The sequence below is a fragment of the Onthophagus taurus genome, chromosome 5 (genome assembly GCF_036711975.1).
Source record: "Onthophagus taurus isolate NC chromosome 5, IU_Otau_3.0, whole genome shotgun sequence".
Classification (NCBI taxonomy): domain Eukaryota; kingdom Metazoa; phylum Arthropoda; class Insecta; order Coleoptera; family Scarabaeidae; genus Onthophagus; species Onthophagus taurus.
The window spans coordinates 6,183,903-6,208,137 of NC_091970.1; the positions used below are offsets into that span (position 1 = coordinate 6,183,903).

The 24,235-nt window shown below is 27.6% G+C and overlaps 1 protein-coding gene across 2 annotated transcripts in view; it reads left to right on the top strand.

Annotated features, from left to right (window-relative positions):
* Nucleotides 1-24,235, top strand: part of LOC111426592 (Ca[2+]-channel protein alpha[[1]] subunit T) — a 94,335-nt gene that overhangs the window by 41,317 nt on the left and 28,783 nt on the right. For both annotated transcript variants that reach the window (XM_071195778.1, XM_071195779.1), the window contains exons 6-11: nt 3,230-3,407; nt 3,764-3,802; nt 12,179-12,542; nt 17,310-17,657; nt 17,722-17,886; nt 17,940-18,754. In XM_071195778.1, the coding sequence (XP_071051879.1) occupies nt 3,230-3,407; nt 3,764-3,802; nt 12,179-12,542; nt 17,310-17,657; nt 17,722-17,886; nt 17,940-18,754 (1,909 nt within the window). The remainder of the gene's footprint in view (nt 1-3,229; nt 3,408-3,763; nt 3,803-12,178; nt 12,543-17,309; nt 17,658-17,721; nt 17,887-17,939; nt 18,755-24,235) is intronic.

Sequence of the window (24,235 nt, forward strand, 5' to 3'; positions counted from 1 at the left end):
TGATGAATTTGTTGTTTTTTCAACTTAATGGTGACACTGATGAATCTGAGTATGTTACAAAAAAACTTTTAAAACAAATCTTGTAGCAAATTTTATTCTGAACAATATTGCTCTCTTGCACTTTTGCTCTCAGAGATATAGATATCAAGAAAAATGCAAAAGAATGAAAATTTGACGAATTTGTTGTTTTTTCAACTTAATGGTGACACTGATGAATCTGAGTATGTTACAAAAAAACTTTTAAAACAAATCTTGTAGCAAATTTTATTCTGAACAATATTGCTCTCTTGCACTTTTGCTCTCAGAGATATAGATATCAAGAAAAATGCAAAAGAATGAAAATTTGACGAATTTGTTGTTTTTTCAACTTAATGGTGACACTGATGAATCTGAGTATGTTACAAAAAAACTTTTAAAACAAATCTTGTAGCAAATTTTATTCTGAACAATATTGCTCTCTTGCACTTTTGCTCTCAGAGATATAGATATCAAGAAAAATGCAAAAGAATGAAAATTTGACGAATTTGTTGTTTTTTCAACTTAATGGTGACACTGATGAATCTGAGTATGTTACAAAAAAACTTTTAAAACAAATCTTGTAGCAAATTTTATTCTGAACAATATTGCTCTCTTGCACTTTTGCTCTCAGAGATATAGATAACAAGAAAAATGCAAAAATATGAAAATTTGATGAATTTGTTGTTTTTTCAACTTAATGGTGACACTGAAGAATCTGAGTATGTTACAAAAAAACTTTTAAAACAAATCTTGTAGCAAATTTTATTCTGAACAATATTGCTCTCTTGCACTTTTGCTCTCAGAGATATAGATATCAAGAAAAATGCAAAAGAATGAAAATTTGACGAATTTGTTGTTTTTTCAACTTAATGGTGACACTGATGAATCTGAGTATGTTACAAAAAAACTTTTAAAACAAAACTTGTAGCAAATTTTATTCTGAACAATATTGCTCTCTTACACTTTTGCTCTCAGAGATATAGATATCAAGAAAAATGCAAAAGTATGAAAATTTGATGAATTTGTTGTTTTTTCAACTTAATGGTGACACTGATGAATCTGAGTATGTTACAAAAAAACTTTTAAAACAAATCTTGTAGCAAATTTTATTCTGAACAATATTGCTCTCTTGCACTTTTGCTCTCAGAGATATAGATATCAAGAAAAATGCAAAAGAATGAAAATTTGACGAATTTGTTGTTTTTTCAACTTAATGGTGACACTGATGAATCTGAGTATGTTACAAAAAACTTTTAAAACAAATCTTGTAGCAAATTTTATTCTGAACAATATTGCTCTCTTGCACTTTTGCTCTCAGAGATATAGATATCAAGAAAAATGCAAAAGAATGAAAATTTGACGAATTTGTTGTTTTTTCAACTTAATGGTGACACTGATGAATCTGAGTATGTTACAAAAAAACTTTTAAAACAAATCTTGTAGCAAATTTTATTTTGAACAATTTTGCTCTCTTGCACTTTTGCTCTCAGAGATATAGATAACAAGAAAAATGCAAAAATATGAAAATTTGATGAATTTGTTGTTTTTTGAACTTAATGGTGACACTGATGAATCTGAGTATGTTACAAAAAAACTTTTAAAACAAATCTTGTAGCAAATTTTATTCTGAACAATTTTGCTCTCTTGCACTTTTGCTCTCAGAGATATAGATATCAAGAAAAATGCAAAAGAATGAAAATTTGACGAATTTGTTGTTTTTTCAACTTAATGGTGACACTGATGAATCTGAGTATGTGACAAAAAAACTTTTAAAACAAAACTTGTAGCAAAAAGGACACTCTTATTAACACTTTGGGATATTTTCATACTCATATTCCAAGAAGTGGATTTTATACGAATTTTTAAAATTTAATTGGCGAAAATTGCAAAATTCGAAAAAATTGTCGATAATTTCAAACAATTTTTTCTCAAAAACTAAAAGCGATTTTTCAAAACGGCTTACTACATTAAAAAGAGGATACTTTAATTAATAATTGGTGATATTTCTACAAGGATCCTTCAAGAAATTAATTTTATAGCGAATTTTAAAAATTATCGATGAAAATTGCAACATCGAAAATTTTATTAAAATTTCAAATATTGTTTTCTCAAAAACTAAAAGTTATTTTTCATAACGGGTTGGTGCATTGGAAAGAGGACATTTTGGGAAATTTTCATACTCATATTTCAAGAAATGGATTTTATACGGTACGTTGATAAAATATCCTCTTGAAATCCAACGAGGTTGGTGGAAATATGTCCAGCAATGGACACAGAGTGTTGGGGTGCACCTAATATCTTTTAGTAAATTGGAAGCATCTTTTTTTCCAGATTTACTCATCTCAACTTGCGCTCCATGAACAATAACTCCGTCTTCTAAAATAGAATGAAGCACCTTTGTTTTCCTTCTTTTACTCCTTTCACTCGACTCTCCAAACGATTTTCGAGGTCGAGCTGGGCAATATTGCGTAGCCATGAGAATTTCAAATGTTTCTTCCAACCAGAGGATAAAAAACGTCTTCCTTTTTATGGGCTTACTGAGATTTGGCTCATTAATTTTTGATTATTTACTACGCAATACTCTAAATAAAATAATTATGGAATAAAAATATAACTAAAACTTCCACGCGAAATGGAAATACATATAAAAATGGATCTTAAAAAAGTTTATATCACGAAAACGATGAACGGTCACGCACCGTGATTTGCATCAATCGCAAATTACGGCTTTACAAAGTTGCAAATCCGTTTTCCGAACGAACGGAAAACGTTTTGAAATCGATTCGTGCGATATTGATACGTTGGATACATTTTTGGCGCAACAAAAAAATTATTTGAATCATCTATTCAAAAATAAAGTTCCCGGGTAAACATGATTACCGTGGAGATCCTTGTGACGCGTTATCTAGAAAAATCTCGGTCTCGAGAAGCCGTTTTCATTACGGTAACAGGGTTGTTTTCAGAGCGTCCCTTGAATAATTCACTATTTACCGGAAGACTTTGCCCAACTTTTAATGAACCCAAATGGAGAGAAGAAAGTTCTAGTAAACGGACCGGAAACTTCGTCCGCTTAATTGAATGTAGAATCGACTATTTCATTTTCTTAAAAAAAAAACCAATCGCATTTTCTAATTTCCGGTGTTTGATGTAGAGTTTCTTTGTTAAAAGCAATCAAGTTTAATGCATAAATTGTTTAATTTAATTTTTTCAGGTATGAGGATATTAGTAATGTTACTTCTGGATACATTACCAATGTTGGGCAACGTCCTGCTGCTGTGCTTCTTCGTTTTTTTTATTTTCGGGATAGTTGGTGTGCAGTTATGGCAGGGCATGTTACGACAACGATGTTTCATACCCAAAGGAGAATACCCAAACGTTACATTCCCAACGTAAGTATTAAAATGTTTCCTTTTAATTCAATAACTTCAACATCGTTTCTTTTCAAACAGGTTTATTTATTCTTAGATTTATTTTTGAATTTGTGCTTTAAGCTTCTTATCAATACATTTTGATGCACAAACCCCGAAAATATCAAATTTGTTTTGAGCTAAACCAGTTTTTGATTGCGAAACTTGAGAAAGTTATTGCATTTTGATCTAAACCATTTAAAAAAAACCTTTTAGCATGTAGTTTCCTCGTAGTTTTATATTATTTCTTTATTCTTAATTTAAGTGAAATTATAAAAAGAAAATAATTTAGTTTAGTGCACACGTTTAAACCCATTTTTGGCTTTTTTCTTTTACAGGGATTTGAAGGAAGAGTACATAGTTCGTTTGCCTAGCGCGTAAGAATCTGTGCTAAGTCGAGAGGCGAATAATGCGAAAAAAGCATTTTGATCTTTCCTTCTATATCTCTATTTCTTTTTACACACACATTGTAGATACCATTAATTTATGTGTAAATCAATTCAAATCATTATTACTTATAAATTTGGTGTGATGCATGAATTTAATGTCGTAAATTATTTGGCTCAATTCCGCCTTTTTTAACAATCCGATTTGAATGTCTCATTTGGCGTTGGGCCAATATTGGTGTTTTGAAATTCTGTATTTAGAAGTGATGTTGACTTGTTGCTGAATTTCCCTTTCTCCCCAATTAATTACTTTCAAGCTCGAGACTGAAAACGGTTGAGGTAAAAACGTCGCAACCCTGAGGCACTTTTCGTTCATTCAATTTCACCCAATTTGAATTTGCAGTTTCTTGGACGCTCTGCTGAGAAAATTTGATTTGTACAAACGAAGTTCTTTTCAAATTTTAATAAAAACGCCACAACAATTCAATAAAAACGTCACAACAATTCAATAAAAATATACAACAATCTAACGTTGAACAATATTTATATTTCTTGCACTTTTGCTCTCAGAGATATAGATATCAAGAAAAATGCAAAAGTATGAAAATTTGATGAATTTGTTGTTTTTTCAACTTGATGGTGATACTGATGAATCTGAGTATGTTACAAAAAAACTTTTAAAACAAATCTTGTAGCAAATTTTATTCTGAACAATATTGCTCTCTTGCACTTTTGCTCTCAGAGATATAGATATCAAGAAAAATGCAAAAATATGAAAATTTGTTGTTTTTTCAACTTAATGGTGATACTGATGAATCTGAGTATGTTACAAAAAAACTTTTAAAACAAATCTTGTAGCAAATTTTATTCTGAACAATATTGCTCTCTTGCACTTTTGCTCTCAGAGATATAGATATCAAGAAAAATGCAAAAGTATGAAAATTTGATGAATTTGTTGTTTTTTCAACTTAATGGTGACACTGATGAATCTGAGTATGTTACAAAAAAACTTTTAAAACAAATCTTGTAGCAACTTTTATTCTGAACAATATTGCTCTCTTGCACTTTTGCTCTCAGAGATATAGATATCAAGAAAAATGCAAAAGTATGAAAATTTGTTGAATTTGTTGTTTTTTCAACTTAATGGTGACACTGATGAATCTGAGTATGTTACAAAAAAACTTTTAAAACAAATCTTGTAGCAAATTTTATTCTGAACAATATTGCTCTCTTGCACTTTTGCTCTCAGAGATATAGATATCAAGAAAAATGCAAAAGTATGAAAATTTGTTGAATTTGTTGTTTTTTCAACTTAATGGTGACACTGATGAATCTGAGTATGTTACAAAAAAACTTTTAAAACAAATCTTAAAGCAAATTTTATTCTGAACAATATTGCTCTCTTGCACTTTTGCTCTCAGAGATATAGATATCAAGAAAAATGCAAAAGTATGAAAATTTGTTGAATTTGTTGTTTTTTCAACTTAATGGTGACACTGATGAATCTGAGTATGTTACAAAAAAACTTTTAAAACAAATCTTGTAGCAAATTTTATTCTGAACAATATTGCTCTCTTGCACTTTTGCTCTCAGAGATATAGATATCAAGAAAAATGCAAAAGTATGAAAATTTGTTGAATTTGTTGTTTTTTCAACTTAATGGTGACACTGATGAATCTGAGTATGTTACAAAAAAACTTTTAAAACAAATCTTGTAGCAAATTTTATTCTGAACAATATTGCTCTCTTGCACTTTTGCTCTCAGAGATATAGATATCAAGAAAAATGCAAAAGTATGAAAATTTGATGAATTTGTGGTTTTTTCAACTTAATGGTGACACTGATGAATCTGAGTATGTTACAAAAAAACTTTTAAAACAAAGCTTGTAGCAAATTTTATTCTGAACAATATTGCTCTCTTGCACTTTTGCTCTCAGAGATATAGATATCAAGAAAAATGCAAAAGTATGAAAATTTGTTGAATTTGTTGTTTTTTCAACTTAATGGTGACACTGATGAATCTGAGTATGTTACAAAAAAACTTTTAAAACAAATCTTGTAGCAAATTTTATTCTGAACAATATTGCTCTCTTGCACTTTTGCTCTCAGAGATATAGATATCAAGAAAAATGCAAAAGTATGAAAATTTGATGAATTTGTGGTTTTTTCAACTTAATGGTGACACTGATGAATCTGAGTATGTTACAAAAAAACTTTTAAAACAAAGCTTGTAGCAAATTTTATTCTGAACAATATTGCTCTCTTGCACTTTTGCTCTCAGAGATATAGATATCAAGAAAAATGAAAAAGTATGAAAATTTGATGAATTTGTTGTTTTTTCAACTTAATGGTGATACTGATGAATCTGAGTATGTTACAAAAAAACTTTTAAAACAAATCTTGTAACAAATTTTATTCTGAACAATATTGCTCTCTTACACTTTTGCTTTCAGAGATATAGATAACAAGAAAAATGCAAAAATATGAAAATTTGTTTTTTTTCAACTTGATGGTGATACTGATGAATCTGAGTATGTTACAAAAAAACTTTTAAAACAAAACTTGTAGCAAATTTTATTCTGAACAATATTGCTCTCTTACACTTTTGCTCTCAGAGATATAGATATCAAGAAAAATGCAAAAGTATGAAAATTTGATGAATTTGTTGTTTTTTCAACTTAATGGTGACACTGATGAATCTGAGTATGTTACAAAAAAACTTTTAAAACAAAGCTTGTAGCAAATTTTATTCTGAACAATATTGCTCTCTTGCACTTTTGCTTTCAGAGATATAGATAACAAGAAAAATGCAAAAATATGAAAATTTGTTTTTTTTCAACTTGATGGTGATACTGATGAATCTGAGTATGTTACAAAAAAACTTTTAAAACAAAACTTGTAGCAAATTTTATTCTGAACAATATTGCTCTCTTACACTTTTGCTCTCAGAGATATAAATATCAAGAAAAATGCAAAAGTATGAAAATTTGATGAATTTGTTGTTTTTTCAACTTAATGGTGATACTGATGAATCTGAGTATGTTACAAAAAAACTTTTAAAACAAAGCTTGTAGCAAATTTTATTCTGAACAATATTGCTCTCTTGCACTTTTGCTCTCAGAGATATAGATATCAAGAAAAATGAAAAAGTATGAAAATTTGATGAATTTGTTGTTTTTTCAACTTAATGGTGACTGATGAATCTGCGTATGTTACAAAAAAACTTTTAAAATAAAGCTTGTAGCAAATTTTATTCTGAACAATATTGCTCTCTTGCACTTTTGCTCTCAGAGATATAGATATCAAGAAAAATGCAAAAATATGAAAATTTGTTTTTTTTCAACTTGATGGTGATACTGATGAATCTGAGTATGTTATAAAAAAACTTTTAAAACAAATCTTGTAGCAAATTTCATTCTGAACAATATTGCTCTCTTGTACTTTTGCTCTCAGATATATAGATATCAAGAAAAATGCAAAAGTATGAAAATTTGATGAATTTGTTGTTTTTTCAACTTAATGGTGATACTGATGAATCTGAGTATGTTACAAAAAAACTTTTAAAACAAATCTTGTAACAAATTTTATTCTGAACAATATTGCTCTCTTACACTTTTGCTTTCAGAGATATAGATAACAAGAAAAATGCAAAAATATGAAAATTTGTTTTTTTTCAACTTGATGGTGATACTGATGAATCTGAGTATGTTACAAAAAAACTTTTAAAACAAAACTTGTAGCAAATTTTATTCTGAACAATATTGCTCTCTTACACTTTTGCTCTCAGAGATATAGATATCAAGAAAAATGCAAAAGTATGAAAATTTGATGAATTTGTTGTTTTTTCAACTTAATGGTGACACTGATGAATCTGAGTATGTTACAAAAAAACTTTTAAAACAAAGCTTGTAGCAAATTTTATTCTGAACAATATTGCTCTCTTGCACTTTTGCTTTCAGAGATATAGATAACAAGAAAAATGCAAAAATATGAAAATTTGTTTTTTTTCAACTTGATGGTGATACTGATGAATCTGAGTATGTTACAAAAAAACTTTTAAAACAAAACTTGTAGCAAATTTTATTCTGAACAATATTGCTCTCTTACACTTTTGCTCTCAGAGATATAAATATCAAGAAAAATGCAAAAGTATGAAAATTTGATGAATTTGTTGTTTTTTCAACTTAATGGTGACACTGATGAATCTGAGTATGTTACAAAAAAACTTTTAAAACAAAGCTTGTAGCAAATTTTATTCTGAACAATATTGCTCTCTTGCACTTTTGCTCTCAGAGATATAGATATCAAGAAAAATGCAAAAGTATGAAAGTTTGATGAATTTTTCAAAGATTGTTTTGTTAAATTATTAAATGCCAATTTTGAACTTGAAAAGGTATAGAACCAACACTAACATTAGATCTAACACTAGATCTTCTAGAATCCTGAATATTTGTAGTTCTAGATCTAGTGTCAGTTCGAGTGCTAGTTAAAATATAGTGTGTTAGTTAAAGTATTTATATTTCCATTTGAATCTTTTTCTGCATTGTTAGGAATCAATATCCACTCGGCGTGGTTCAAACACAATCTAATTCTTGAATATTTTAACACCCAACTCCCGATTGCATACATGAAATAATCAATTTTATTTTCCAATCAGCAACAAGTCCACTTTCTTAATCTCGACTAGTATAATTAGTACTTTTTGATGTTTTCGTTGTTCGATGTTTATTTATAATGTATATAACAAATCTTATTTGGATCCATTTTTCTCGAATTCCTTAAATTTGATTTAGCGTCGTAATTAGTTCTTAAAGCTTAACGGCTTTAGGGTCTCCGGGATCAACGTAAATCACGAATTCACTAACCAGCCGTCATCAGCACAGCGCTTAGGCCGCACCGCGCCAAAATAGGTCCCATTTGTCACGAAGGAACTCCAGAATGGGTGCTGAAGCATCCGGCTGCAAATTTACGCGTATATCATCATTAAGGGGTCGAGATTCACGTCGTATCTACCGAAGACTTTCTCGGCTCCTAAAAAAACTATCTAACTGATAATAATGATAATAATAAGTGTTTGGTGGAGCTGATAAAATTGAAAATGAGGTCAAAACGAAATTTTTGGCTTTTTCTTTGATTGAAGTTTAATAGAATGAAAGAAATAAAATGTAATATTCAATTAGGAAGTAATTTTCTCTGGCAGTCCAAGTAGCCCAATTAGGAGCGGAAACGTCTCCCCAACTGGATAACAAAGTTTAAATGATAATTGCCAAAACGTACCCGATAATCGCGTTAGAATTAGGTTAGGTCGACGAGCAAAGGGTTCTCTGTGCATACTTGATGAGGAACGGACACAGATCCCGATGAAAACTACTTTTTTGAAGCGGGTTTTCCGGGAAAAATGGATCTAAAACGGTCGATTTTATTTTTTGGTTTATAACCGTTCGATGTGTTGTCGCTTGAATTTCATATTGGGGAATTATGCATTGTAATTATTTTTATTGGAACAAATTCCCAAATTTTTGCCAGACTTTTCAAAATTATTAAATTTGGAGCATTTTCAAGTTGCAAATAAAGAAAAAGCAAAATAATAGAAATTGCATCTTCTAAAATATCAACGCAAACCTAATCCATTTGATCTGATTTACATTCAAAGGAGACCCAACCTAATCAGTATATCTACATTGAAATGATATTTAATCCATGCGAGCTAAGCCAAATCCAACCCATCTCCACTAGTGATGGAACGGATACAAAAAATTGTCGATTATTTCAAAAATTTATTTCTCAAGAACTAAAAGTGAGTTTTGAAAACGGCTTGTTGCATTAAAAAGAGGATACTTTAATTAATAATTGGTAATATTTCCATAAAGATCCTTCAAGAAATGAATTTTATAGCGAATTTTGAAAATTATCGATAAAAATTGCAACATCGAAAATTTGATCAAAACTTCAAATATTGTTTTCTCAAAAACTAAAAGTTATTTTTCAAAACGGGTTGGTTCATTGGAAAGAGGACACTTTTATTAACACTTTGGGAAATTTTCATACTCATATTCCAAGAAATGGATTTTATACGAATTTTTAAAACTTAATCGGCGAAAATTGCAAAATTCGAAAAAATTTTTTCAAAAATTTATTTCTCAAAAACTAAAAGCGATTTTTCAAAACGGCTTGTTGCATTAAAAAGAGGATACTTTAATTAATAATTGGTGATATTTCCACAAAAATCCTTCAAGAAATGAATTTTATAGCGAATTTTGAAAATTATCGATGAAAATTGCAAGATCGAAAATTTTATCAAAACTTCAAATATTGTTTTCTCAAAAACTTAAAGTTATTTTTCAAAACGGGTTGGTTCATTGGAAAGAGGACACTTTTGTTAACACTTTGGGAAATTTCCATACTCATATTTCAAGAAATGGATTTTATACGAATTTTTAAAACTTAATCGGCGAAAATTACAAAATTCGAAAAAATTATTTCAAAAATTTATTTCTCAAAAACTAAAAGCGATTTTTCAAAACGGCTTGTTGCATTAAAAAGAGGATACTTTAATTAATAATTGGTGATATTTCCACAAAAATCCTTCAAGAAATGAATTTTATAGCGAATTTTGAAAATTATCGATAAAAATTGCAAGATCGAAAATTTTATCAAAACTCCAAATATTGTTTTCTCAAAAATTAAAGTTATTTTTCAAAACGGGTTGATTCATTGGAAAGAGGGCACTTTTATTAACACTTTGGGAAATTTTCATACTCATATTCCAAGAAATGGATTTTATACGAATTTTTAAAACTTAATCGGCGAAAATTGCAAAATTCGAAAAATTTTTTCAAAAATTTATTTCTCAAAAACTAAAAGCGATTTTTCAAAACGGCTTGTTGCATTAAAAAGAGAATACTTTAATTAATAATTGGTGATATTTCCACAAAAATCCTTCAAGAAATGAATTTTATAGCGAATTTTGAAAATTATCGATGAAAATTGCAAGATCGAAAATTTTATCAAAACTTCAAATATTGTTTTCTCAAAAACTAAGAGTTATTTTTAAAACGGGTTGGTTCATTGGAAAGAGGACACTTTTATTAACATTTTGGGAAATTTTCATACTCATATTTCTAGAAATGGATTTTATACGAATTTTTAAAACTTAATCGGCGAAAATTGCAAAATTCGAAAAAATTATTTCAAAAATTTATTTCTCAAAAACTAAAAGCGATTTTTCAAAACGGCTTGTTGCATTAAAAAGAGGATACTTTAATTCATAATTGGTGATATTTCCACAAAAATCTTTCAAGAAATGAATTTTATAACGAATTTTGAAAATTATCGATGAAAATTGCAACATCGAAAATTTTATCAAAACTTCAAATATTGTTTTCTCAAAAACTTAAAGTTATTTTTCAAAACGGGTTTGTTCATTGGAAAGAGGACACTTTTATTAACACTTTGGGAAATTTTCATACTCATATTTCAAGAAATGGATTTTATACGAATTTTTAAAACTAATCGGCGAAAATTACAAAATTCGATAAAATTGTCGGATATCCGTTCTACCACTAATCTACACCAAAACTGAATCTATGTGATCCACAACCAAATGATACTGAACCTATCTACATTAAAACGAAATCCAAGACAAATTAGCATATTTTCACCAAAATTATACGCAATCCAAAACTATAATCAAACAAGCCAACCAAGTCAAACCCAATCAATCCACACCACACCGAAGCCATATTCAATTTAACGCTGATTTCTTGAAACAACACAGAATGCTTCTGCGTTTGGGAGTGCTTCATAATTTTGAGATGACAATGAAAACAAAGAGATACAAATCTTAATGTCTAAGAAGTGATTTACTTTTGAGTGAATTTTGGCCCATTAAATTTTAGACTGTTTTATGATTATATATAAATGAAAATGCATAATTCCTAAAATCTCTTATTATTATAGATAGTAATTAAAGCGATAACAGCAACTCCAAGAACTTGTGTACATATTTATCATTCCCAGTTCACCTCAAACTATGGATTTCCAATTAAAAAGATTTTAATTTTAATTTTTTATTTGTTGATTTTGATCCTGGCGCATGAAATTGATGAACAAATTTATAGGTTTTAATAAATGTGCCGTATGCAGAGATTCCGCGTATAGGTAGAAACCCCGAAAAATATACATGAAATACGAGCGCGGTGAATCAATCGTTGTTTAATTACATCGTTGGGTTCAGTTTTGTGTTTTTCCTTTATTGAACATTTATTATTTCGATTTTTCCATTGGGAATCTGCAGTTTGGGTTCATTTCTTTTACTTTTTTTTAATATTTTTTTGTAATTATTAATTTTTAACGTTGTTCTTTCAGCGGATTTTCCCCACATTACGAAACGATGCAAGACACGGAATACATATGTAGTAAAAAGGATAATTCGGGCATGCATTATTGTTCCAAACTTCCCGAATTCAAAGACGGCAATAAGACTTGTAACTTGACGTTCGAGGAGAAGACTACGAATTCGGAAGGTTGCGTCAACTGGAATTTGTACTACACCGTTTGTAAGGAGGGCGGTGAAAATCCTTTCCAAGGGACGATTTCTTTCGACAACATTGGATTGGCGTGGGTTGCTATTTTCTTGGTTATTTCTTTGGAGGGATGGACTGACATCATGTATTACGTCCAAGACGCTCACAGTTTTTGGGATTGGATTTATTTCGTTCTTTTGATCGTTGTAAGTAAATTAATTGGACCACGTTATACATCACTTGTCTAAGCGACTAATGAATAATGTTGAGAAAAACGGGATTTTCGTTTTCATCTCTCTAAAAATATAAGATTTCTTAGAATAGTCCATTTTTATGTTTCTGTAAGTTGTGGTATAAATTTAATCACTAAAACTAGAGACAAAATGATTCCAAGTTTGATTTTGTACTTTAAAACTGGCTTTATTTTATATAGAATTTAAGTCTAACCAGTTTCATCAATTTGAAATGACCCAAAAACACGTTAAAAATAAAAAGAAATTGCGGAAAAGTGAATAACACTAGATTAACTTCAGTTATAAAACTTCTATTATATGATAACTAACTTCAAGTTTAAAATGCAACCTCAATTTTGACATATTTGTAATCTTCATTAAAAATCCTTTAAAATGAGTATAAACACGACATATTTATCTTCAATATTAGTGAAGTTATGGTCAACTTCCGGTTAAGAATGTCAATGTCATTTTGACATATTCTTAATTTTTATAAAATGTCTTAATATTTATTACAAAAACAAAAATATAATAAAAAAAAAAATAAAGAATTTAGGTTGGTATTAATATTTAAAAACTAAATTGCTATCTTGATTGTTGCTAACTTCGGGTTTAATGTTTTTTATTCTAACTTTTTTGTTTTTTGAGATAAGTGCGTGATGTTTGGACTCATTTTAAAAGTAATTTTATAAAGATTACGAATATAATAATAAAATTAAAGTTGACATTAACACCTGAAAGTGTTTTCGTCGAAACGCTTTCAGAAAACACCAAAATTATTTTTAGGCGCACGAATAAACCTCAATATTTGTAGTGCTAGGTCGTCCGTCTACAAAGAATCGAGTGTTCTAGCAGCGATTTTTAAATCTGTAATAGAAGAGACACAGAAAGATATCACTCAAAAGAAGAATAGTTTCAGTAAATAGTCTTCAGCCAGTGGTATTGTAATCTCCAAGCAAGTAGTCTTGCTGTTTTCTTTAATACGTTTTTTCAGGAAATTTTATTAATATTATCATATAGTTTTTATATCATATCATAAACTAGGATCTCCAATCATTAATTTAACATATACATCATATCATTACCATTAAAAATAGGGATGATATGATTTTTTGAAAATATGACGTCATTTTATTTTGCAAATTTGACAGTGTTTTCTTTAATACCTTTTTTCAAGAAATTTTATTAATATTATCATACAGTTTTTATATCATATCATAAACTAGGATCTTCAAGCTTCAATTTAACATATACATCATATCATTACCATTAAAAATAGGGATGATATGATTTTTTGAAAATATGACGTCATTTTATTTTGCAAATTTGACAGTGTTTTCTTTAATACCTTTTTTCAGGAAATTTTATTAATATTATCATACAGTTTTTATATCATATCATAAACTAGGATCTTTAAGATTCAATTTAACATATACATCATACTATTACCATTAAAAATAGAGATGATACGATTTTTTGAAAATATGACGTCATTTTATTTTGCAAATTTGACAGTGTTTTCTTTAATACCTTTTTTCAGGAAATTTTATTAATATTATCATATAGTTTGTATATCATATCATAAACTAGGATCTTCAAGATTCAATTTAACATATACATCATATTATTACCATTAAAAATAGAGATGATACGATTTTTTGAAAATATGACGTCATTATATTTTGCAAATTTGACAGTGTTTTCTTTAATACCTTTTTTCAAGAAATTTTATTAATATTATCATACAGTTTTTATATCATATCATAAACTAGGACCTTCAAGCTTCAATTTAACATATACATCATATTATTACCATTAAAAATAGAGATGATACGATTTTTTGAAAATATGACGTCATTTTATTTTGCAAATTTGACAGTGTTTTCTTTAATACCTTTTTTCAAGAAATTTTATTAATATTATCATACAGTTTTTATATCATATCATAAACTAGGATCTTCAAGCTTCAATTTAACATATACATCATATCATTACTATTAAAAATAGAGATGATACGATTTTTTGAAAATATGACGTCATTTTATTTTGCAAATTTGACAGTGTTTTCTTTAATACCTTTTTTCAGGAAATTTTATTAATATTATCATGTAGTTTGTATATCATATCATAAACTAGGATCTTCAAGCTTCAATTTAACGTATACATCATATCATTACTATTAAAAATAGAGATGATACGATTTTTTGAAAATATGACGTCATTTTATTTTGCAAATTTGACAGTGTTTTCTTTAATACCTTTTTTCAAGAAATTTTATTAATATTATCATACAGTTTTTATATCATATCATAAACTAGGACCTTCAAGCTTCAATTTAACATATACATCATATTATTACCATTAAAAATAGATGATACGATTTTTTGAAAATATGACGTCATTTTATTTTGCAAATTTGACAGTGTTTTCTTTAATACCTTTTTTCAAGAAATTTTATTAATATTATCATACAGTTTTTATATCATATCATAAACTAGGATCTTCAAGCTTCAATTTAACATATACATCATATCATTACTATTAAAAATAGAGATGATACGATTTTTTGAAAATATGACGTCATTTTATTTTGCAAATTTGACAGTGTTTTCTTTAATACCTTTTTTCAGGAAATTTTATTAATATTATCATATAGTTTTTATATCATATCATAAACTAGGATCTTCAAGCTTCAATTTAACATATACATCATATTATTACCATTAAAAATAGAGATGATACGATTTTTTGAAAATATGACGTTATTTTATTTTGCAAATTTGACACTGTTTTCTTTAATACCTTTTTTCAAGAAATTTTATTAATATTATCATATCATAAACTAGGATCTTCAAGCTTCAATTTAACATATACATCATATCATTACCATTAAAAATAGAGATGATACGATTTTTTGAAAATATGACGTCATTTTATTTTGCAAATTTGACAGTGTTTTCTTTAATACCTTTTTTCAGGAAATTTTATTAATATTATCATGTAGTTTGTATATCATATCATAAACTAGGATCTTCAAGCTTCAATTTAACATATACATCATATCATTACTATTAAAAATAGAGATGATACGATTTTTTGAAAATATGACGTCATTTTATTTTGCAAATTTGACAGTGTTTTCTTTAATACCTTTTTTCAGGAAATTTTATTAATATTATCATACAGTTTTTATATCATATCATAAACTAGGATCTTCAAGCTTCAATTTAACATATACATCATATCATTACTATTAAAAATAGGGATGATATGATTTTTTGAAAATATGACGTCATTTTATTTTGCAAATTTGACAGTGTTTTCTTTAATACCTTTTTTCAAGAAATTTTATTAATATTATCATACAGTTTTTATATCATATCATAAACTAGGATCTTCAAGCTTCAATTTAACATATACATCATATCATTACCATTAAAAATAGAGATGATACGATTTTTTGAAAATATGACGTCATTTTAGTTTGCAAATTTGACAGTGTTTTCTTTAATACCTTTTTTCTGGAAATTTTATTAATATTATCATACAGTTTTTATATCATATCATAAACTAGGATCTTCAAGCTTCAGTTTAACATATACATCATATTATTACCATTAAAAATAGAGATGATACGATTTTTTGAAAATATGACGTCATTTTATTTTGCAAATTTGACAGTGTTTTCTTTAATACCTTTTTTCAGGAAATTTTATTAATATTATCATATAGTTTGTATATCATATCATAAACTAGGATCTTCAAGATTCAATTTAACATATACATCATATCATTACTATTAAAAATAGAGATGATACGATTTTTTGAAAATATGACGTCATTTTATTTTGCAAATTTGACAGTGTTTTCTTTAAAACCTTTTTTCAGGAAATTTTATTAATAGTATCATATAGTTTTTATATCATATCATAAACTAGGATCTTCAAGCTTCAATTTAACATATACATCATATTATTACCATTAAAAATAGAGATGATACGATTTTTTGAAAATATGACGTCATTTTATTTTGCAAATTTGACAGTGTTTTCTTTAATACCTTTTTTCAAGAAATTTTATTAATATTATCATACAGTTTTTATATCATATCATAAACTAGGATCTTCAAGCTTCAATTTAACATATACATCATATCATTACTATTAAAAATAGAGATGATACGATTTTTTGAAAATATGACGTCATTTTAGTTTGCAAATTTGACAGTGTTTTCTTTAATACCTTTTTTCAGGAAATTTTATTAATATTATCATACAGTTTTTATATCATATCATAAACTAGGATCTTCAAGCTTCAATTTAACATATACATCATATTATTACCATTAAAAATAGAGATGATACGATTTTTTTAAAATATGACGTCATTTTATTTTGCTAATTTGACAGTGTTTTCTTTAATACCTTTTTTCAAGAAATGTTATTAATATTATCATACAGTTTTTATATCATATCATAAACTAGGATCTTCAAGCTTCAATTTAACATATACATCATATCATTACTATTAAAAATAGAGATGATACGATTTTTTGAAAATATGACGTCATAGTGCTGTCGTTTATAAAATGGATAAGATGAGAGATATTCATCTATTTGTAGAGTCTCTAAAGATGGCAAAGGGCCGAAACTAGTTAGTACACTTAATCAAGTGATGTATAACGCGGTCCAATTAACTCGTTATTTTCGAAATCTATTAAAATCGAATTAATTTATCTAGATTGGCTCGTTTTTCATGATTAATCTCTGCCTGGTCGTCATAGCCACCCAATTCTCCGAAACGAAAAAAAGGGAGATGGAAAGAATGCGATTGGAGAGAGCCAGATTCCAAAGCAGTAGTACTTTAGCTTCTTCGTTAAACAATAGCGAACCTACGAGTTGTTACGCTGAAATTGTTAAATACATAGCGCATTTATGGAGGAGAAGTAAACGGAGATTAATTAAAAAAATAAGATTATTAAAGTATCGAAGAGATCAAAGAAGAGAAAAGAAGATTTTGGCTGGCGAAACGATCCGGCTAAATTACAGCAAAAGACACCATCCTTGTTGCCCAAAAATGAAACAAACAGTAAGATTAATTTAATTATTTATTATTAATTAATGTTGTATTAATTATGTTGTATTAATTAAAGTTGCAGCAAGGTGGAGGAGATATCTCAAGAACGAGTTCAATCTCAATAAGCGAAGTAACACAAAGAGACGCAAAAAACGAAGAAAAATCCCAATCTAGTAAAAGACCTAGTTTATTAAGAGTCCCATCGATTTCTAATCAAGATATAACAACAAATAACAACGATGTAAACAAATTTCTCCTCAACACCAATTTAATATTGATATAATAATTTTTTAGAGTCCGACAAATCTTTTATCACCAACGACGATTAATATCTGCCGATCAAGACGATCGTCGGTAATGTTCAACAACGTCGTGGTACTTCATGGAGGCGAATCCGTGAATCAAGCGCAATCGACAAATCTTTTAGCATCGAATATTGAAGGATTAGAAAAAAGGAACGTTTGTTCGAGTGAAAAAATGACCCAAACGGGCGATGGAAACATCTGGCAAATTTCCTCAACAAATCCTAATCAACAAACAACTCAACAACCATCCGATTACTCCGAATTGATTAACGGCGAAGCGATGACGTGCCAAGAACTTTTAGCTTTAGGCGCAATCAACGCCGCTTTACCAACCGGGCAAATAGCTTTAGACACATTTTTTGATAATCTCTCAAAAGGAATTGGAAATAGATGCAAAACCGATGATCAACCGACGAGTGAAGATGATTTCAGTTGTTGCCAAGATTTATGGGTGCAAGAAACCGAGTACAAAGATGAGACACGGTCGAAATTATACATTTGGACTTGTTTGCTTATTAAGGGATTGTTGAAAGGGTTTAGAATAATTAGGAAAAGTATCAGAAGATTGGTTAATCATAAATATTTTCAACAAGGAATTTTATTAGCGATTTTAATTAATACTTTATCGATGGGGATCGAGTATCACGATCAGCCGGAAACTTTAACAACAGCCGTGGAAATTAGTAATTTAGTTTTTTCGGCGGTTTTTGCCGTTGAGATGTTATTGAAAATTATAGCGGAAGGACCTTTTAAGTACATATCAAATGGATTTAATGTTTTTGATGGCATTGTGGTCGTTTTAAGGTAATTATTAATTAATCAACAAGATTTTGGCTCATTATATTAATATTTATCCAGGATATTTACCAAAAGATTTTTGTAGTACTTGATGAATATTTTTAGCAATTATGTTAATTAAATCTTCATTTCTCGAGCATTAAAATAGAAAGATGAAAATTGGTAGAGTTATTCCTCAAATATTCCTAAATGGAACTTCATTAGTTATATTGTTCTATCTTATTCATGAAGGTAATGATCGTTTTGTTAAAAACACAGTATACATCTCTATTTGTATTTGTTGGAGTCTATGTCTTTCTAAATCTCTTTGTAAGTTGTATACTATGGTGGATTGTTTGCCACAATACTTTAGATTGCAAGAATCAACTTTTTTGTATTCCATACAAATAGAATTAATCTTCTAAACTACAATATGATCTTCAAGGTCATTTTTCTTGATATTTTTCCAACCCACCCCAACAATTATTATACATCATTTTAAAGAGAAAGCTTTGAGCTTTAATTTAAAATAAGTTTCATTCCTTAATTTTAATAAATACGGCTTCCAGGAATTTTTAAATTGGCATCTTTCTTGACACTTTTAGGTTATACGGAAATGTAAGGTTTTTTTTCGCAATATTTTTCCAATCCAACCCAACGATTATTATGCATCATTTTAAAGAGAAAGCTTTGAGCTTTAATTTAAAATAAGTTTCATTCCTTAATTTCAATAAACACGGCTTCCAGGAATTTTTAAATTAGCATCTTTTTTGACAGTTAGGTTGTACGAAAATGTAAGTTTTATTTCAACATTTTTTTTCTCAATATTTTTCCAATCTAACCCAACAATTATTATACATCATTTTAAACAGCAAGCTTTGAGTTTTAATTTAAAATAAGTCTCATTCCTTAATTTCAATAAATACGGCTTAAAGGAATTTTTAAATTGACACTTTAGGTTGTATGAAAATATTAGTTTTATTTGCACATTTTTTTTCTCGATATTTTTCCAATTCAACCCAACAATTATTATACATCATTTTAAAGAGAAAGCTTTGAGCTTTAATTTAAAATAAGTTTCATTCCTTAATTTCAATAAACACGGCTTCCAGGAATTTTTAAATTAACTTTTTTTTTATACTTTTAGGTTATACGAAAATGTAAGGTTTTTTTTCAACATTTTTTTTCTCAATATTTTTCCAATACAACCCAACAATTATTATACATAATTTTAAAGAAAAAGCTTTGAGCTTTAATTTAAAATAAGTTTCATTCCTTAATTTCAATAAACACGGCTTCCAGGAATTTTTAAATTAACTTGTTTTTTGACACTTTTAGGTTATACGAAAATGTAAGGTTTTTTTTCAACATTTTTTTTCTCAATATTTTTCCAATACAACCCAACAATTATTATACATCATTTTAAAGAGAAAGCTTTGAGCTTTAATTTAAAATAAGGCTCATTCCTTAATTTCAATAAATACGGCTTTAAGGAATTTTTAAATTAACATTTTTTTTGACACTCTTAGGTTATACGAAATTTTAAGGTTCTTTTTCAACATTTTTTTTCTCAATATTTTTCCAATACAACCCAAAAATTATTATTCATCATTTTAAAGAGAAAGCTTTGAGCTTTAATTTAGAATAAGTCTCATTCCTTAATTTCAATAAACACAGCTTCCAGGAATTTTTAAATTATCGTCTTTTTTGACACTTTTAGGTTGTACGAAAATGTAGGTTTTGTTTCAACATTTTTTTTCTCAATATTTTTCCAATCCAACCCAACAATTATTATGCATCATTTTAAAGAGAAAGCTTTGAGCTTTAATTTAAAGTAAGTTTCATTCCTTAATTTCAATAAATACGGCTTTAAGGAATTTTTAAATTAGCATCGTTTTTGACACTTTTAGGTTATACGAAAATGTAGGTTTTGTTTCAACATTTTTTTTCTCAATATTTTTCCAACCCAACCCAACAATTATTATGCACCATTTTAAAGAGAAAGCTTTGAGCTTTAATTTAAAATAAGTTTCATTCCTTAATTTCAATAAATACGGCTTTAAGGAATTTTTAAATTAGCATCGTTTTTGACACTTTTAGGTTATACGAAAATGTAGGTTTTGTTTCAAAATTTTTTTTCTCAATATTTTTCCAATCCAACCCAACAATTATTATGCATCATTTTAAAGAGAAAGCTTTGAGCTTTAATTTAAAATAAGTCTCATTCCTTAATTTCAATAAACACGGCTTCCAGGAATTTTTAAATTAGCATCTTTTTTGACACTTTTAGGTTATACGAAAATGTAGGTTTTGTTTCAACATTTTTTTTCTCAATATTTTTCCAATACAACCCAACAATTATTATACATCATTTTAAAGAGAAAGCTTTGAGCTTTAAGTTAAAATAAGTTTCATTCCTTAATTTCAATAAACACGGCTTCCAGGAATTTTTAAATTAACTTTTTTTTTTACACTTTTAGGTTATACGAAAATGTAAGGTTCTTTTTCAACATTTTTTTTCTCAATATTTTTCCAATACAATCCAACAATTATTATACATCATTTTAAAGAGAAAGCTTTGAGCTTTAATTTAAAATAAGTCGCATTCCTTAATTTCAATAAACACGGCTTCCAGGAATTTGTAAATTAACTGGTTTTTGACACTTTTAGGTTGTATGAAAGTGTAAGTTTTGTTTCAACATTTTTTTTCTCAATATTTTTCCAATCCAACCCAACCATTATTATACATCATTTTAAAGAGAAAGCTTTGAGCTTTAATTTAAAATAAGTTTCATTCCTTAATTTCAATAAATACGGCTTTAAGGAATTTTTAAATTAGCATCGTTTTTAACACTTTTAGGTTATACGAAAATGTAGGTTTTGTTTCAACATTTTTTTTCTCAATATTTTTCCAATACAACCCAACAATTATTATACATCATTTTAAAGAGAAAGCTTTGAGCTTTAATTTAAAATAAGTTTCATTCCTTAATTTCAATAAACACAGCTTCCAGGAATTTTTAAATTGGCGTCTTTTTTGACACTTTTAGGTTATACGAAAATGTAGGTTTTGTTTCAACATTTTTTTTCTCAATATTTTTCCAATCCAAACCAACCATTATTATACATCATTTTAAAGAGAAAGCTTTGAGCTTTAATTTAAAATAAGTTTCATTCCTTAATTTCAATAAATACGGCTTTAAGGAATTTTTAAATTAGCATCGTTTTTGACACTTTTAGGTTATACGAAAATGTAGGTTTTGTTTCAACATTTTTTTTCTCAATATTTTTCCAATCCAACCCAACAATTATTATGGATCATTTTAAAGAGAAAGCTTTGAGCTTTAATTTAAAATAAGTTTCATTCCTTAATTTCAATAAACACAGCTTCCAGGAATTTTTAAATTAACTTTTTTTTTGACACTTTTAGGTTATACGAAAATGTAAGGTCCTTTTTCAACATTTTTTTTCTCAATATTTTTCCAATACAACCCAAGAATTATTATACATCATTTTAAAGAGAAAGCTTTGAGCTTTAATTTAAAATAAGTTTCATTCCTTAATTTCAATAAATACGGCTTTAAGGAATTTTTAAATTAGCATCGTTTTTGACACTTTTAGGTTATACGAAAATGTAGGTTTTGTTTCAACATTTTTTTTCTCAATATTTTTCCAATCCAACCCAACAATTATTATACATCATTTTAAAGAGAAAGCTTTGAGCTTTAATATAAAATAAGTCTCATTCCTTAATTTCAATAAACACGGCTTCCAGGAATTTTTAAATTGGCATCTTTTTTGACACTTTTAGGTTGTACGAAAATGTAGGTTTTGTTTCAACATTTTTTTTCTCAATATTTTTCCAATCCAACCCAACCATTATTATACATCATTTTAAAGAGAAAGCTTTGAGCTTTAATTTAAAATAAGTCTCATTCCTTAATTTCAATAAACACGGCTTCCAGGAATTTTTAAATTGGCATCTTTTTTGACACTTTTAGGTTGTACGAAAATGTAGGTTTTGTTTCAACATTTTTTTTCTCAATATTTTTCCAATCCAACCCAACCATTATTATACATCATTTTAAAGAGAAAGCTTTGAGCTTTAATTTAAAATAAGTTTCATTCCTTAATTTCAATAAATACGGCTTTAAGGAATTTTTAAATTAGCATCGTTTTTGACACTTTTAGGTTATACGAAAATGTAGGTTTTGTTTCAACATTTTTTTTCTCAATATTTTTCCAATCCAACCCAATAATTATTATGGATCATTTTAAAGAGAAAGCTTTGAACTTTAATTTAAAATAAGTTTCATTCCTTAATTTCAATAAACACGGCTTCCAGGAATTTTTAAATTAACTTTTTTTTTGACACTTTTAGGTTATACGAAAATGTAAGGTTTTATTTCAACTTTTCTTTTCTCAATATTTTTCCAATCCAACCCAACAATTATTATACATCATTTTAAAGAGAAAGCTTTGAGCTTTAATTTAAAATAAGTTTCATTCCTTAATTTCAATAAACACGGCTTCCAGGAATTTTTAAATTAACTTTTTTTTTGACACTTTTAGGTTATACGAAAATGTAAGGTTCTTTTTCAACATTTTTTTTCTCAATATTTTTCCAATACAACCCAACAATTATTATACATCATTTTAAAGAGAAAGCTTTGAGCTTTAATTTAAAATAAGTTTCATTCCTTAATTTCAATAAATACGGCTTTAAGGAATTTTTAAATTAGCATCGTTTTTGACACTTTTAGGTTATACGAAAATGTAGGTTTTGTTTCAACATTTTTTTTCACAATATTTTTCCAATCCAACCCAACAATTATTATGCATCATTTTAAAGAGAAAGCTTTGAGCTTTAATTTAAAATAAGTCTCATTCCTTAATTTCAATAAACACGGCTTCCAGGAATTTTTAAATTGGCATCTTTTTTGACACTTTTAGGTTGTACGAAAATGTAGGTTTTGTTTCAACATTTTTTTTCTCAATATTTTTCCAATCCAACCCAACCATTATTATACATCATTTTAAAGAGAAAGCTTTGAGCTTTAATTTAAAATAAGTTTCATTCCTTAATTTCAATAAATACGGCTTTAAGGAATTTTTAAATTAGCATCGTTTTTAACACTTTTAGGTTATACGAAAATGTAGGTTTTGTTTCAACATTTTTTTTCTCATTATTTTTCCAATCCAACCCAATAATTATTATGGATCATTTTAAAGAGAAAGCTTTGAACTTTAATTTAAAATAAGTTTCATTCCTTAATTTCAATAAACACGGCTTCCAGGAATTTTTAAATTAACTTTTTTTTTGACACTTTTAGGTTATACGAAAATGTAAGGTTTTATTTCAACTTTTCTTTTCTCAATATTTTTCCAATCCAACCCAACAATTATTATACATCATTTTAAAGAGAAAGCTTTGAGCTTTAATTTAAAATAAGTTTCATTCCTTAATTTCAATAAATACGGCTTCCAGGAATTTTTAAATTAGCATCG